The sequence below is a fragment of the Pristiophorus japonicus genome, chromosome 8, assembly GCF_044704955.1.
Source record: "Pristiophorus japonicus isolate sPriJap1 chromosome 8, sPriJap1.hap1, whole genome shotgun sequence".
NCBI classification, from domain to species: Eukaryota; Metazoa; Chordata; class Chondrichthyes; family Pristiophoridae; genus Pristiophorus; species Pristiophorus japonicus.
This window is the reverse complement of record NC_091984.1, coordinates 192206311-192222932: the sequence shown is the minus strand read 5'-3', so window position 1 is coordinate 192222932 and position 16622 is coordinate 192206311. Positions and strand designations below refer to the sequence as shown.

At 40.3% G+C, this 16622-nt stretch overlaps 1 protein-coding gene across 1 annotated transcript in view; it reads left to right on the top strand.

Annotated features, from left to right (window-relative positions):
• Positions 1–226: 226 nt before the first annotated feature.
• Positions 227–16622, top strand: part of vsig10 (V-set and immunoglobulin domain containing 10) — a 34819-nt gene continuing 18423 nt past the window's right edge. Inside the window, exons 1-6 of the mRNA XM_070887706.1 lie at positions 227–424; positions 5998–6276; positions 9120–9401; positions 13608–13892; positions 14050–14161; positions 15916–15924. Coding sequence (XP_070743807.1) covers positions 355–424; positions 5998–6276; positions 9120–9401; positions 13608–13892; positions 14050–14161; positions 15916–15924 — 1037 coding nt within the window. The 5' untranslated portion in view covers positions 227–354. The remainder of the gene's footprint in view (positions 425–5997; positions 6277–9119; positions 9402–13607; positions 13893–14049; positions 14162–15915; positions 15925–16622) is intronic.

Genomic DNA, 16622 nt, shown 5'->3' with positions numbered 1-16622 from the left:
ACAACCTCGAGATGTCTCAAAGCGCTTCACAGACAATGAATTTTCACAATGAGTTACTTCCGACTGTTAGAATGTATTAGTCAAGAGTGGTTGGATTTGGACTTCTGCCATACTTGTTTTTGTTTCACTTCTGTATCATTTATCACTTGCTCCTGCCCCCAACAACACTAACCTGCATTCAGGCAACCGGAAAGCACATGTGGCAGTGAAGCCGGGCGTGGTGGGGAGAGCGGCTCGCGGGCTGAGCTTACCTGTGCCGACAGGTGAGGTGTGCCGTGCGCGCGCGCGCGAACAGGAAGTGCGAAAGGTTATTGTCCTCGGCCCAGAGTTGCTCGGTGGCCAGCCAGCGAAAACATGAGTTGCATCGATTGTTTGCAGCTCGCTGTTGTTCTCGGCTTCACGGTGTGTGTTGTGTTTGGGGCAGGTAAGCGTTTTGTATTGTTCATTTTACAGTTTAACCGATCGAGCACTCTGAGTTTTTTTAAGAATTGTTTGTGTGTCTCCGTTTCTATTTTGAAAACAGGTTTGGGTTCGACATGTTTGTGCAAGTTGTCTTTGTAAATGTTCGCCCCCCCAGCTCCCAGACATTATTTTCATTTCTTTCGCTTGTTTGGGTTTTAGTTTATTTAAAACACCATTGATAACTAATGTTTTACTGATAGCGAACCAATTATATTTGTTTCTAGGAACAGCACGCGATTTTTACTTTGGAGGTAAGGTCGGTATTGTGTACATTTACTCGGTATTGTTAGAGTACAAACTTCTCGAATTGGTGAATGTAACTGATATAATCCTAATGTCTCTTGGAATTGTATTTAAAGCCGGAAGATGCCATTTCCCTTTCTCTATTAAAGATCCAATAGCGCATGCAGCTGTGACGGCCGTACTAATTTTAATAAATCTTTCTGATGCGCCTCTGGCACTCTTCCATGTGGGAGTGTATTACAGGCAAAATGTGTCCACCAGTTTATGTGTTTGATGTAGTAATTTAGATTACCACGATCACTCAGCAGATAGATTCAGCCATCAAGGGAGATCACTATGCCACCCCATTGTAGCATCCAAATATTTCCAGGGTTTTTACCTTCACTATTCCAGCTGGAAGTTTCTTTCATATGTTGATTGCTCTGAAGAAGAACTTCCTGATATCTGTTCTAAAAATAGCCTTGTTAGGTTTAAACCTGTGTCCCTAGTTTATATTCCCACAGTTTCATTTTAAGTAATTTAGGTTAATTTTTTTTTATACCTGTAACATTTTTAGATATCTCTTTAAAATCACTTTCTTTCCGGGCCCAAGCTTCTCCACTCCGATTCCTTACACTGGGAAGCAACTTTTTGGGTCTTCTCTGAATTGCTTCCAGCCCTTGAATGTCTCTGGTGACCAAAACTGGATGCAGTATTCAAAGTGTGGTCTGAGTAGAACACTCTAAAGTTTGATCATTACCTGCTCTCACTTACTCAATCAAACCGTTGTAGATGCTGGAAATCTGAAGTGAAAATAAATTTCTGGAAACACTTAGCAGATCGGACAACATCAGTGGAGAGAGAAAAATAAAATTAACATTTCAGGTTGACATCCAGAAGCTCATTTATGCTCTATGAACACCATAGCCGATTGGTTTTGTTGATTGCTGCTCTGCATCAGTTGGACATGTTTAGCAATGAATCTATAAAGACATCTGTGTCTCTTTCAACTTCATCCTTCATTATTTCAGCACCATTCATGAAGTATACTTGTCATTAATGTGGCTCCAGGGAACCCGCGCAGCTGGCTTGCTGGCTTTTCAATGTAAAAACTGTGCATGTGCGGTATTTTGAATGGCCTGGGCAGACCCTTAAAGTGGCTGTGCAGGGGCCAAAACAGTTTATAGGGAACACTGATGGTCATTTTTATCTTCCTATCTGTATCACTTTGCATTTTGGCTGCTCTAAATTTCATCAGTCATTGTCCTGCGCCCATATTTTGTTTAACTCATTCTGAAGTTCCTGAGGTGCTGTTTCTGATTCTACTACCCTTCCCTAGTTTGGTATCTGAAAATGTAACCAATACCTGAGTTTCTGAATCCAGATCACATGTAAATTAGAAACCAATGGTCGCAGCAATGAGCTTCGAGGCACCCCATTTCGAATTACCCTGCTCCCCGACATAACTTTCTACGAATACTGGTTTTCTTTTACTCTTCAGTTTCTAATCCATTCCCAGGGTTTGCTCTGAGCAGACCAAAAATGTCCAGATTCAGATTCTGGTCTGTGTTGTTGACCTTGGCTATGGCAGTGGCGAGGAAAGAAATAGTTTTGATTGTGTCACCTCTGCATTGGGGAGTGGATTGCTGGCTGTTTTCCTTATGCATGTCTTTGTCAGCAAATCACTGGATCAGGGCAGAAAGCAATAGAAAAACTGGCCAAAATTAATTAAAATAGGCGCATTGAAAATAACCAATTAGATGATTGCTTTACTGACCATCTCCATTCCATCTGTGTGTGTGTGTTCTTCAGTTCCCTGTGGCTTGTCACTTCAACTTCCCTTCCCATTCACACTCTGACATTGCTATCTTTGGTCTCTAATATTGTTACAACAGATATCTAATGAAAGCTGCTGGAACAATAGCTCATTTCTCCTGTAGCCCTCTGGTCCAAACACTGACTTCACACTGACTGCAAGTGTCGGCTTTGTCCTCCATTTTCTTTATAGCTGGGGTTACTGATGATAAGAACAGAAAATGCTGGAAATACTCAGCAGGTCAGGTAGCATCTGTGGAGAGAGAAACAGCGTTAATGTTTTAGGTCGATGACCTTTAGTCAGCACTAGAAAAAGTTAGAGATGTAACAGGTTTTTAAGTAAGTGTAAGGGCAGGGAAAGGGGGAGGGAAGGAAAGAATAAAAGGGAAGGTTTGTGATAGGATGGAAGGCGGAAGAGATCAAGAGACAAAAGGAATGATGGTTGCAAGGCAAAAGGAGATGGTAATGGGACAAGTTAAGAAACAAAAGATGACTCGATAGAGAGTAAATGGAGATGGCAGAATCATCAACAGCTGCTGTGGGAAAGAGAAAAAAAGAAAAGAAATTGGGGCAGAGATTATGGTTTGAAATTGTTGAACTCTATGTTGAGTCCAGAAGGCTGTAAAGTGCATAAATGAAAGATGAGGTGCTGTTCTTCGAGCTTGCGTTGAGCTTCATTGGAACAGTGTAAGAAGCCGAGGACTGAGAGATCGGAGTAGAGCGGAGAATAAAAGTGACAGGCGACTAGAAGATTGGGGTCACGCTTACGGACTGAATGGAGGTGTTCTGCAAAGCGGTCACCCAATCTGCATTTGGTCTCCCCAATGTAGAGGAGACGACATTGTGAGCAGTGAATACAATATACTAAATTGAAAGAAGTACAACTAAGTCGCTGTTTCATCTGGAAGGAGCGTTTGGGGCCCTGGACACTGGGAAGGGAGGAGGTAAAAGGGGTTACTGATGATGTGGGATGAGTCTGTTGGTGTCTAATGGGAAGGAGAATTGGTTTGTATTTATGGCAACAGTGTTTGTGGGGGGTGGGGAAGGATCTTATACCCTCAATGTTGACCTGTTTATTTTTACTTTTTTTTTGAGTTGATGGACCTACTATACTTTGCCAGCAGTTTCTGTTTTAATTTCAAACCTAATTGATAGATTTTGTGTTTTTCATCCCTCCCATTCTCTCACCTTTTTTCTTTAGGTATCCCCTTACTATCTTAGCTATTCATATATTTATTTCTTTAATGTCTTTGACACTTATGTCCATTGCATGACTGAGATGATCCCACTGATACCTGTGTTTTTGATGTTTTTTTCTTTCCCTCTTTTTTTTCTGATTTCTATGACTATGCATGTTCACATTGTCCCCTCTCTGTTCTGAAGAGGGGCCAGGCTAAATTGTTGACTGACTTGTGCTTTTCCAGCCTTTTCTGTTTTTATTTGATTTCCATCATTTGCAGTATGCTGCCTTTATTCAAAATATTTGTTACAAATAACTGGGGGTTAATAGCTTTGAGCATTCATTCCTTTCATTATGTAGACGACAAAAGAAACAGTCTTGCAGGAGCTAAGAATCATTAGCTATGTTTCTGCTCATTTCAATATGGTTTCTTTTTCTTTTTAAGAAAATACAAATTTTGGTATACAAAAAAGTAGATGATGAGAAAAAGCAGTGATGTTGCTTTTGTTGAGAGACTTATAAAACACACACAGTTTTTTATGAACCGAAATGAGGGAAACTTGGGAGGTCTGAATTTTAGCCCCACATGCTTCCGCCTTCCAATAGACCATATGCAGTTTGTACGGTTTGTGGACTTCCCCCCACATTTCACAGTGTGTGAATATACAAGCTTATGCATAGAACTTTAATTTTTCCCTTAATCCTGATGGAAATCAAGTGAAGATTCCAAAATGTAATTTTAATGTGGCAGTCTGCCCTGTGGTCATACACAGCTGGATTTGGTAAAACCAACCAGGGATCGACAGGATTGGTAATCTTGGTAGGAAACGACTCAGTTTTTCTCTCAAAAGCAAAGCATCAAAAATAATATTGGTGGGGTGGGGGGAATGTTGAATATTTAAAACTTGTTTTTTAAGAAGCCAAGTGTGGGATCCAAAAAGGAGTTGGCCATTGTAAAATGCCCATTAGTTGCCAAAGGTTTGTAACAAACTGCTGAGCACTGCACTTCTATTATCACTTGGGTGTTGTAAGGCATTTAACTGTTAAAGATATGTTAAATGGAACAATGTTAGGCTTTTTGCATGCGTGACCACTTCGACCTTTTAAAGTTTTATAGTATGTTTTCATTTAACATCCAAATTACATTTGTAACAGAATTTAGGCATTTACAAAGATAATTCTACTTTCATATTTAAGCGTTAACTGATATTGATTCTCCTACTCCATTACTCCTTGGGCGTAACAGTTATAGTTGCTTTGCACTACAACAAATACACTTCCAGTTGTACGTGTAAGAATATGGGCTTTTGATGGTGTTTTGGGGGGGATCAGGCATGGCAAGAGTTTATTGACCCTAAGCTTTTTGTTAGAACTGGTGTTCTGCAGAATCCACGGCTTTCAGGCTCCCAGGTATGGCAACAACATACTTGTTGCTAGGGAAGTGAGAGAAAAAGAACAAAAAGTTCTTTTCTCTTATCTCCTTGTGTTTGTGGGAATGTCCAAACGCTTGCATGTCATTGAGACATGGCCAACTAAGTCCCTTTTACTACGTTTCAGTATTAAACTTTGCTAGACTGTAGTTAAATAAGAGTGTCAGTTTATAGTTTTGATAGTTTTTATTAAGTTAGTATAGGTTTATAATTTTAGTCTTATCTCTGTTAGAATTAGGGAAAAGCATGTTAAAAACTAGACTCTAATTTGAACCCATTGTCATCAAGGTCCTGGGTTGCGTCGTCACCATGGAAATAGAAACCTAGAACAGAAACTGTTTGTGCTAAGACTAAAAAGCAGATAAGGGAGGCCCAAGTCCTATGCCTGGAGACAGAACTTGCCAAGTACAGTAGTGGATTTGGGACATTCTCTGTGTAGAAGGGTCAGGAAGAGTACTGTTCCGGATAGATGCAGACAATTATGCGAGTAGAAGGAATGAGAAATGAGCCACGCCTACTACCCAAAGGAAAATTATAACTGGTAATATAATTCTCAATTGTACTTTGTTAACCATTACTGAGTGTATTAAGTGTCACTTATGCTTAAATAAAATAATAACTGTTACCACTTTAGAGTCAGCTTAGATCCATTTAACATACAGTCCAAAGGGACTTCTGATTTTTTTTAAAAAATGGAATTAATGGCAATCATCGAAAGTCCACAATACCCTCCAAGTTTGCTTTCCAATTGGAGGAGAGGGGTAACATGAGATAAGTTTCTAATAAAGAATTAAAATCTATATTTACCTGCGTTCTCAGTTAATACTGATGATAGCAAGTGCTTTGTTGTTTTTCCTTCTGGTTAAAGTGTGATTTTTGCACTTGCAGGTGGTGCTGAAGAATTTAACATTACCATTAGCCCTGGAGAAGATTTACCAAATAGGACAATCTATGTAATCAAACACACAAATGTTTTATTCAGTTGCTCAAGCACGTCACGACAAAACATGTCGTGGATCTTTATTCATCCAGATTCAAAGCGGGAAGAATTTACAAAAGTTGAGGGGAACCATACAGAATTGACACTTTTCAATATGGGTTACGACAACCAAGGCAATTATACCTGCTCAGGAAACAAAGAGAATACCAAGGAAGTTCTTGTCTACTGTAAGTTACTTTTGCACTTTGTAATATCTCTGCTAAAATAAACCTTTTATTAATAAAGAATAAAGTATAATTTTCCAGAAGGTATTGGAAATTAGCACTAGTTAACAGCAAGTGTATTTACATTTTAAATTTATTGAGGTTGTTACTTTCCTCGTCAGTAAACACTTCATTAATGTAGGAAAAGATCCAAAGCAGAAAAAAATAATGTATTAAATTTAAACTTTTTGCTTAGCATTCAACTTCCCTGTAGACTATGAGTGTAACTGATACTCATTGAGATTTGAATTGGTTCCTGTACTAAAGCGATCACGTAAATCCTTGTGCTGAACCACTCGGTGAGAGCTGTGGTGACTCAACAAAGGGATGTGTGAGTGTCTGAAGTCGGGGAGTTATGTCTGGGAGGTCCCGACTACCTCTCTTTTTTTTTCCAAAGCTCTGGGTATCACATTGGACCAAGCTCTGTGGCTGTAGGGTCATCGGGCCAGGTGGATGAATAAGAAAAGAAAATAAATTCATAGAAAAAAAGGGGAGACTGACCCTACCCAAAAACATAAAAAGAGCACTATGTATTTAATGGTCACAACTGTTTCGGAATAACCTGTTAAGTCAGTTTAAAAATGATACCAGGGTTAAATTATAAGATAAGTTTGTATAAACTTGGTTTGTATTCCCTTGAGTTTAGAGGGTTGAGGGGTGATCTAATTGAGGGATTTGATAGGGTAGATACGGCAAAACTATTTTCTGTGGTGGAGGAATCCAAACCAAGAGGGCACAATCCTAAAATTAGAACTTTGTCGTTTAGGAGTGAAATCAGGAAGCACATTTTCACACAAAGGATAGTGTAAATCAGGAACTCACTCCCCAAAATGCTTGTTGGGTAAGGGTATCGAGGGATCGGGATCAAAAGTGGAATTCCCACTAAACCTTTTTAAGGCGCTCCTTAAAATCTACTTTGACCAGGCTTTTGCTCTCACCTGTCATAATGTCTATTTATGTGGCTCGGTGTCAAATTTTGTTTGATAAAGCTCCTGTGAAGTGCCTTGGGACATTTTACTACATTAAAGGCACTGTATAAATGCTGCTGCTGTGTGAGAACTGATCTATTCTCTTGGCTGGTCAATGGCTCTGGGGAGACCTAAAGAAATAGTGTATTTTCTTTCTAAAGGAAAATATATTTTTTTAAATGAAATCCCAAAGTAGCCATTTTTGACCTGTTGAATTCTGATGTATCCTTATGCTATTAGCCAATCAATATCAAGAAGCAATATTAAGTTTTGACAGTAGGCAATGTAAAGAGCAGTAGAAATGTTACCACTTTTTCTTAGGACCAAAAATCATCATCATCATTATCATCGGCAGTCCCTCGGAATTGAGGAAGGCTTGCTTCCACTCTAAAATGAGACCTTAGGTGGCTGAACAGTCCAATATGAGAGCCACAGTCCCTGTCACAGGTGGGACAGATAGTCATTGTGGGAAAGGGTGGGTGAGAGGTTTACCGCTCGCTCTTTCCGCTGCTTGTGCTTGGTCTCTGCATGCTCTCGGCGATGAGACTCGAGGTGCTCGGCACCCTCCCGGACGCACTTCCTCCACTTAGGGCGGTCTTTGGCCAGGGACTCCCAGGTGTCAATGGGGATGTTGCACTTTGTCAAGGAGCCTTTGAGGGTGTCCTTGTAACGTTTCCTCTGCCCACCTTTGGCTCGTTTGCCATGAAGGAGTTCCGAGTAGAGCGCTTGCTTTGGGAGTCTCGTGTCAGGCATGCGAACTATGTGGCCTGCCCAGCGGAGCTGATCGAGTGTCATCAGTGCTTCAATGCTGGTCGAGGACGCTAGCGTAGGTGCGTCTGTCCTCCCAGGAGATTTGCAGGATCTTGTGGAGACATCGTTGGTGGTATTTCTCCAGTGATCTGAGGTGTCTACTGTACATGGTCCATGTCTCTGAGCCATACAGGAGGAAGGGTATTACTACAGCCCTGTAGACCATGAGCTTGGTGGTAGATTTGAGGGCCTGGCCTTCGAGCACTTTTCCTCAGGCGGCCAAAGGCTGCACTGGCGCATTGGAGGCCGTATTGAATCTCCTCATCAATGCCTGCTTTTGTTGATAAAAGGCTCCCGAGGTATGGGAAATAGTTCACGTTGTCCAGGGCCGCGCCGTGGATCTTGATGACTTGGGGGTAGTGCTGTGCGACGAGGACAGGCTGGTGGAGGATCTTTGTCTTACGGATGTTTAGCGTAAGGCCTATGCTTTCGTGTGCCTCAGTAAATATGTTGACTATGTCCTGGAGTTCAGCCTCTGATTGTGCGCAGATGCAGGCGGCGTCCGCGTACTGTAGCTCGACGACAAAGGTTGGGGTGGTCTTGGACCTGGCCTGGAGACGACAAAGGTTGAACACTGGTTCTGTAGTTTAGTTCCACTCCAGCGGGAAGCTTATTGACTGAGGTGGAGCATGGCAGCGAGGAAGATGGATGAATGCCGAGTAGAGATGTAGAATTCAACTATGCCAATCACTTTCATAAAGAGGCAGCTAATGGGTTTAACAGCCCAATAATAGTTTTTATATGTAAGCTATAGAAACATCAGCTCAGGTATTTAAAGAAATATTAGAAATTGATTGTTCCAAAATGAAGGGGAATGGGTCAGAATATGAAATTCACCTATTGGAAAAAATCCAGCAGGACCATCAGGAAGCCATGAAGGTCTGAAGCTATTGAAGTAATTGTTCAGATCAGGGGGCTGAAGAGTTCCGGGGGAAGATGTTCTTGCAAACCTCTACCCTTGTTTCATTCAACAAGCTACATATATACACTAGTTTAAATATTATGAAGCATGACATTAATTTTTTTCAGATCCACCAAAGGGACCTCCAAGGTGCCATGCAGAATCGTCGGATGATAATGTGCTTCTATTTTGTTCTTGGACCAAGGGATATCCCTATCCCACATTTGCTTGGTCAAGCGAGAAACATAAATATGGACCTAATGATACTCTACATGGATTACCAGGGTCAAATGATACGACGGTGCTACTAATTAAAGACTCAAAAATTCATGATGGTCACATTTTTAAATGTGTGGGTTTTCACATTGCATATGAACTAAAGATGGAACAATCCTGCTCATTGATGTTGAGTAAGTAAAATATTTGTTCAGTATGCCATCAGAAGCAGAAAAATACAATGAGAGGCTAGTAGTGCAATGCAATGCTTTACCTTTTGGGGGGGAGGGGGGGAAAGTTTGTGCATTTTGTAACCGTTCGAGGTTATAGTAAATCTTTCAAGTAGCTTTTGACTAAGTCTCTAATAACAAATTACGTAGCTGATAACTCAACGCTGCTCCTCACATGGAATGGGAAGAGCAAAATGGAGAACTGAGGACCTCAGTGCTGCTGCCCAGTTGTGTCTTTTTGCTTTGATGTTGAAGAAGGCTCCTTTTGAAGATTGCATGAATTCTTTTTAATGGTCATTGAAGGTCTTGACCATTTTTAACATTTTAGATGGCCAGCAAATTACTGGCACATCTTATGTAATGTGTCAAAGCAAATTGAGCCGAGCAGCCAATCAGACGTAAAGAATAATTTGAAGTCCCAATAAAATGCCCATTCGCCTAGATGCCAAGCTCTTGCCTCTTGCCTGATCAGTATATCGAACAACTAGCTTGCTTTTATGCAGACAGCGTGTCTCAGACAGAAACTGTAAATATTGTTTTACATATGTGCTTTGAAATTCCAGAAAAACAACTCTTTCAAAGGCAAACCGTGTTGCTAAAATTCATTTTCTCTATTTAGTTGAAGTCATAAAAGATAAAAGCTCATAGGGTTGAGGGGTAATATATTAGCACTGATAGATGATTGGTTAACTAACAGACATAGAGCCAGGATAAATGGGTCATTTTCCAGATGGCAAACAGTAACTAGTGGGGTGTCGCAGGGATCACTGCTGGGTCCTCAACTGTTTACAATCTATATTAATGACTTGGATGAAGGGACTGAGTGTAATGTAGCCAAATTTGCTGATGATACAAAGATGGGTGTTAAAGCAAATTGTGAGAAGGACACAAAAAATCTGCGAGGGGATATAGACAAGCTAAGTGAGTGAACAAACATTTGGCAGATGGAGTATAATGTTGGAAAATGTGAGGTTATCCACTTTGGCAGAAATAATAGAAAAGCAAATTATAATTTAAATGGAGAAAAATTGCAAAATGCTGGAGATCCTTGTGCATGAAACATACATAGTTAGTATGCTGGTACAGCAAGTAATCAGGAAGGCAAATGGAATGTTGGCCTTTATTGCAAGGAGGATAGAGTATAACAAACTTCGCCACCTCCGGGCCAGATCCAAGACCCACCCCAACCTCTATTGTCGAGCTACAGTATGCGGACGCCGCCTGCATCTGCGCACAATCAGAGGCTGAACTCCAGGACATAGTCGACGTATTTACTGAGGCGCACGAAAGCATAGGCCTTACGGTAAACATCCGTAAGACAAAGATCCTCCACCAGCCTGTCCTCGTCGCACAGCACTACCCCCCAGTCATCAAGATCCACGGCGCAGCCCTGGACAACGTGGACTATTTCCCATACCTCGGGAGCCTTTTATCAACAAAAGCAGGCATTGATGAGGAGATTCAATACCGCCTCCAATGCGCCAGTGCAGCCTTTGGCCGCCTGAGGAAAAGTGCTCGAAGGCCAGGCCCTCAAATTTACCACCAAATTCATGGTCAAAGGGCTGTAGTAATACCCGCCCTCCTGTATGGCTCAGAGACATGGACCATGTACAGTAGACACCTCAAGTCGCTGGAGAAATACTACCAACGATGCCCCCACAAGATCCTACAAATCCCCTGGGAGGACAGACGCACCAACATCAGTCTCCTCGTCCAGGCCAACATCCCCAGCATTGAAGCACTGACCACACTTGATCAGCTCTGCTGGACGGGCCACAAGTCCGCATGTCAGACACGAGACTTCCAAAGCACTCTACTCTGAACGCCTTCATGGCAAACGAGCCAAAGGTGGACAGAGGAAACGTTACAAGGACACCCTCAAAGCTTCCCTGATAAAGTGCAACATCCCCACTGACACCCAGGAGGCCCTGGCCAAAGACTGCCCTAAGTGGAGGAAGTGCATCCGGGAGGGTGCTGAGCTCCTCGAGTCTCATCACCGATTGCATGCAGAAGATCAGCGCAGGCAGTGGAAAGAACATGTGGCAAACCTGTCCCACCCTCCCTTACCCTCAACGGCTGTCCGTCCCACCTGTGGCAGGGACTGTGGCTCTCGTATTGGACTGCTCAGCCACCTAAGGACTCCGTCTAAGAGTGGAAGCAAGTATTCCTCAATTCCGAGGGACTGCCTAGGATGATGAGTTTATAAAAGCAGAGAAGTCCTGCGACAACTGAACAGGGTATTGGTAAGGCCAGACCTAGAGTACTGCATACAGTTTTGGTCTCCGTATTTAAGGAAGGAGATACTTGCATTGGAAGCTGTTCAGAGAAGGTTCACTAGGTTGATTCCGGAGATGAGGGAGTTGACTTATGAAGATAGGTTGAGTAGGTTGGGCCTACTCTCATTGGCATTCAGAAGAATGAGAGGTGATCTTATCAAAACATATAAAATAATGAGGGGGCTCAACAAGAGAAGATATTTCCACTCATAGGGGAAACTAAAACTTAGGGGAACATGGTCTTAGAATAAGGGGCCGCCCATTTAAAGCTGAGATGAGGAAAAATTTCTCATCTCAGAGGGTTGTAAATCTATGGAATTCTCTGCCCCAGAGAGTTAGAGAGACTGGGTCATTGAATATATTTAAGGTGGAGACAGACAGATTTTTGAGCAATGAGAGAGCAAAGGGTTATGAGGAATGGGCAGGGAAGTGGAGCTGAGTCCATGATCAGATCAGCCATGATCTTATTGAATGGTGGAGCAGATTCGAGGTGCCAAATGGCCTACTCCTGCTCCTATTTCTTATGTTCTTATATTTAAAAATGAACTGAAATTTCCCCCCATTTGGTGTATTTTGAAGCTCTGCTTTCATCATGCCTTTGAAAGAGTTGTAATTTTTTAAAACCCTCTTTTAATCAGTCTCTTATGATATTGAGGAGAGCTGGAGTTGATCAGATTGCATTAATTCTAGCAATGTCATGTGATGTCAAAATTAGAATTCTTGCTGACTTTAAAATAAGTGTAATTTTATTTGGTGCAGTATCTACATTCCTGAATTTGAAAAATTATAAATTACTAAATAAATCTTGTAATGCAGTTTTTTTTTTTATGTGGCCTCCTCTTTAGACAGTCCCCAGCACTTACACCGACCCTGCTTATCCTGGATGGTCATCTATATCGGGTGAATGGCACTAACCATTTATCAGTGCCATAGGGCTTCTTTTACAAAGGCACTGCTTATATCATACTCAGCCACTGGCTATTTCGGGCAGTTCAAGCAACTGCTCAAGTGCGATTACCTGTCATTAAATACTTTCAGGCAGCCCAAGTGACAATGCCTGCTGAAACTCGAGCAGCGTTTATAGTACCTGCTGAATAACGTGAAAAACTTCCAACTCACATGGCATCTCTGGAGCCAGGAATATTTTTTGCAAATATAATTCAAGAAATATTAACAATATAGAAGCCCAGAAAACCTCTTCAGATAACCAACAGCAAATTCTGGGAACATAAAAAATGGGTAGGGAAGTAGTGGAAAGACTGTGGCCGCTTCCTGACCACTACTTCGGAGAATCACCTCTGTGAGAGAGAGAGAGAGAGGGGGTAGAGTTCTAAACTCACACACAGAGCTGACAGTACCGAAACAACGAGTTGAAGTTTTAATTTGTCAAAATTCTGCTTGAAATTGATCTGGCCCAATACACTGGCCACCGCGTATAGCGGGCAAATCGCATTTGCACAAATGTGCCAGATATAAATGGCGGGTACTATACGTATAGGTAAATTAAACTTTTTTTAAATCCCCAAGAAAAACTTTTGAAAATAACTACTGAAATTTTTTTTTAGCAAATGTTAATAAAATGTATTTATTCTAAAATTTAAGGTAGGTGAGTTTCGGCAAATGTTACTTGAGATTTTTAAAAAAAATATGCTTCATTATTCCACTGATATTTTCTGCAGTTGATTTTCAATATTAATGTTGAAATTACATATAAAAAAAACTTTTACCCTCCTTCCCTCCCCCCCCACTTCCCCTTAAAAAAAATGTTTGACTAATTCTGATATTTAGTCAATTAAGATACAAACCTAGCTTAGCCTTTACTATTTTAGTAAGAAAAAGATTGCAGTAAGTATTGGGCGATGTTGCATGGAACATAACTCTTGTTTCATTTCAGAGTCTCCGCTTCCTGAGTCACAACCTCTTATAACTGGATATGTGGGGAAGAATACAACTTTAACCTGTCACTGTAAGGAAGGATCTCCACCTCCCAAATTAACTTGGTTGAGAAACAATCTGACTGAAATTTTCTCCAGCAGCAAATATGTAATTTCGCAAGAGGGTGTAATTTCAAACTTAACGATATTGAAGTCCTCAAAAGAGCAGGATGAAGGAATATACATTTGCAAGAGTGAGAATCCTCTGGGGATTAAAGAAGTAGAAATATGGGTTTCGTTTAACAGTAAGTTAATGCTGGAAGTAAATATTTAAGGTTCCCGTTACAAGTTTGTAAATTGCATGATTCATAGAATATAATTATTTTTCAAAAATCCATGTTGTAGCCATTGTTACCTGTCATTGATTTATTGTGCGTATGTGTTCTTCCTCCCTACAAACAGCTAAAAACATTTCTGGATTAGTTGGAGGAGTTACTGTATTTTTCCTTTTAAGTGCTGCAGCAATTTTTGGAGTTCTTCTGTATAAGAACTGGGACAAGTTTATCACTCGTAAGTACTGAATGCAGCTTTTATATTCAGCAGCAATTCTTTAGCAGTATTGCACAGGAAAAAAAATAGGATTTCATTAAAATGTCATGATTTATTAAATTTTCATATCCTGTTCAGCTAAACTGAAGTATTCAGCATGACAATTTATAAATGTTATCCTTCTAAGCTCGTTGTGTAGAGAGAGTATTCTGAGCTTTTTAGCATTAGAGGTGCTTTTACATTATCTGTTTAAATGTAGCACTGCTCTTTCTGCCTTTTTATAATTTACAGTAAGGTGTCGATCTTTGTGTTCTACAGTGTAATGCAAAGACCACATTGATGACTAGTTAAATTCTTTCTGTTGAACTACATGCTTTAAAATAAATATTTCAGAATATTTGTTTTAATCTGTCCTTTGTAATTTGTAGCATTTATTTTTCAGCAGAGTTAAAACCTCAGATTTACTAGTCTATGGGTTTCTGCCTGTGACAAAATACGATGGGTTTACACTCCACTTCATACCATATGCCTGTTCTAGTTAGAATCGAGCTGTAAATCGGTAACTTGTTTGTTTTTTAATACAGTTTGTATCTGCATGTTTGAGAAAGAGAGGTAATGCTATAAGAAGTTTGTTTTTTTAGTTCCCTAATGATGTTGCAGTTTGCACAGACTTGCAGTGCGGGAGACAAGCTTCCCGTTTACTGCAGCTGATGGTCTTGCCCGATAGCACTTTTGTACAAGCTCATTTTATGGGTTTTATATGACCGATGTGTGAAGTGAAATACTAATGGAGCAATTTGATGCTGTAAAGCCATTAAAATATTATACAGTAATATTCATAATGTTGAAGCATTTTGTCTTTGCATTGAAGCATGTTGGCTTTAGATTGTTTTTTGTGCTTGAACACATTGGTATCAATTTGCTAAATAAGCTCAATGACAATATTACATGCAATTATATTGGAGATTGTGGATAAAACAAAGTAATGAAATATAATGGCAGCAAGAATTCCTTAACTTTGACCACTTTCTCCTCCCACCGTTTGCTGCATTCTGGAAGAACTGCATTCCCCATTGGAGTTTTGTTTGGAGAGTTTGGTATATTCTGCTTTGACTGCTATTAATGGTTCATCGGATAGGAGGTCTGTTGGAATAGATTAACTTCCCCCTTCCAAAGTGATGTGTTTATTAGTACTGAGGCGCTCTTGTGAATCAGCCAAGGATGACACAACTTCCTTAACGGTAATGGCCAGCTTTAGCGATAGTACCTATAACCAGTTAGTCAGGGGCAAGAACAATCTTTCTAATGCCTGTATCTTCAAACTACCTGTTGAAAGTATTCATTTTGGCTTGATAATCTGTTCAATCAAAATGGAAGATCCTGTTGGCCATTCTTTGTTCACCTTCCAGTAAGTAATATGACAGTTAATAAAGGATTATTGGAACTTGCCCTACTTGTATGGAATGCCGTTCCTGTAATGTTTGCAAAGATCAAATTTTGTCATGTCTCGGCCCAGTTGTGAGGACAAGCATTTAAGTTGCAGGGTATGGGTACAGTCCATCTCACTTCATGTTGGCTGATGAGACATGATTTTGATAAGTCTGTTGATTCCATTTGTAGGGTCTTTGTAAAATGCAAATCAAACCTGTACCAAATTAGTTTTTCTTTCAAAAAAAAGTTAGTTTTTTATGTCAAACTTTGCTGTGGAGTACTGATATTTTGCTTAACATTTGGACACCACCACTGCTAAACTTGAGTTTTACTTTTTCTTTCAGAAAGATATTTTTGGTAAGTATTTTTTTTAAATATAAAAAATATAACACTACAAACTGAATGTAATTGAATTATTTCCTGTCTGTTAAATCATTTAATGTAATTGTAACTGCCTTTTCAACCCTGTGAAAAATTGCTTTCCTATCTTGATTTGATCTACATTCAAAGTGGTTTTACAGTCACCAAGCTGATTTTTAAATCCATCGTGGTTTGAAATGGGGAGAATAATTTTGAGGAGAAATGCCAAATGAAAACAGGAAAATGCCATCAGGCGTAACAAGTCTATCCCAACTCCACCACGTGAACATATCAAGGCACTGGCCTTGGCTCAGTGGTTGCTCTCTCTCGTATGAAAGTTGTGGGAGAATTAAATTCCTACTTGTTTATGTTGCTTAATTTAAATTACTGAAAAACTCAAAAAAAAACTAGTGCAAAATAACTTCACATTATCATGGACTTGGGCATAGCAAGCATTATTTTCAAATTTATTGACACACTAGTTGGTGAACAGTGAGGTAGACTGTAAAACACTTCAGGATGAGGGACACTAGTTTGCAAAATGGGCAGCCAGATGGTTTATGTAATTTAATGCAGAAGTGATGCATTTTGGGAGGAACAACCAGGAATGGGAGTATGCACTTGATGGAAAGATGCTGAAGGGTGCAGAGGAATAGAGAAACCCAAGGGAGCAATTACATAATTCTTTCAAAGTG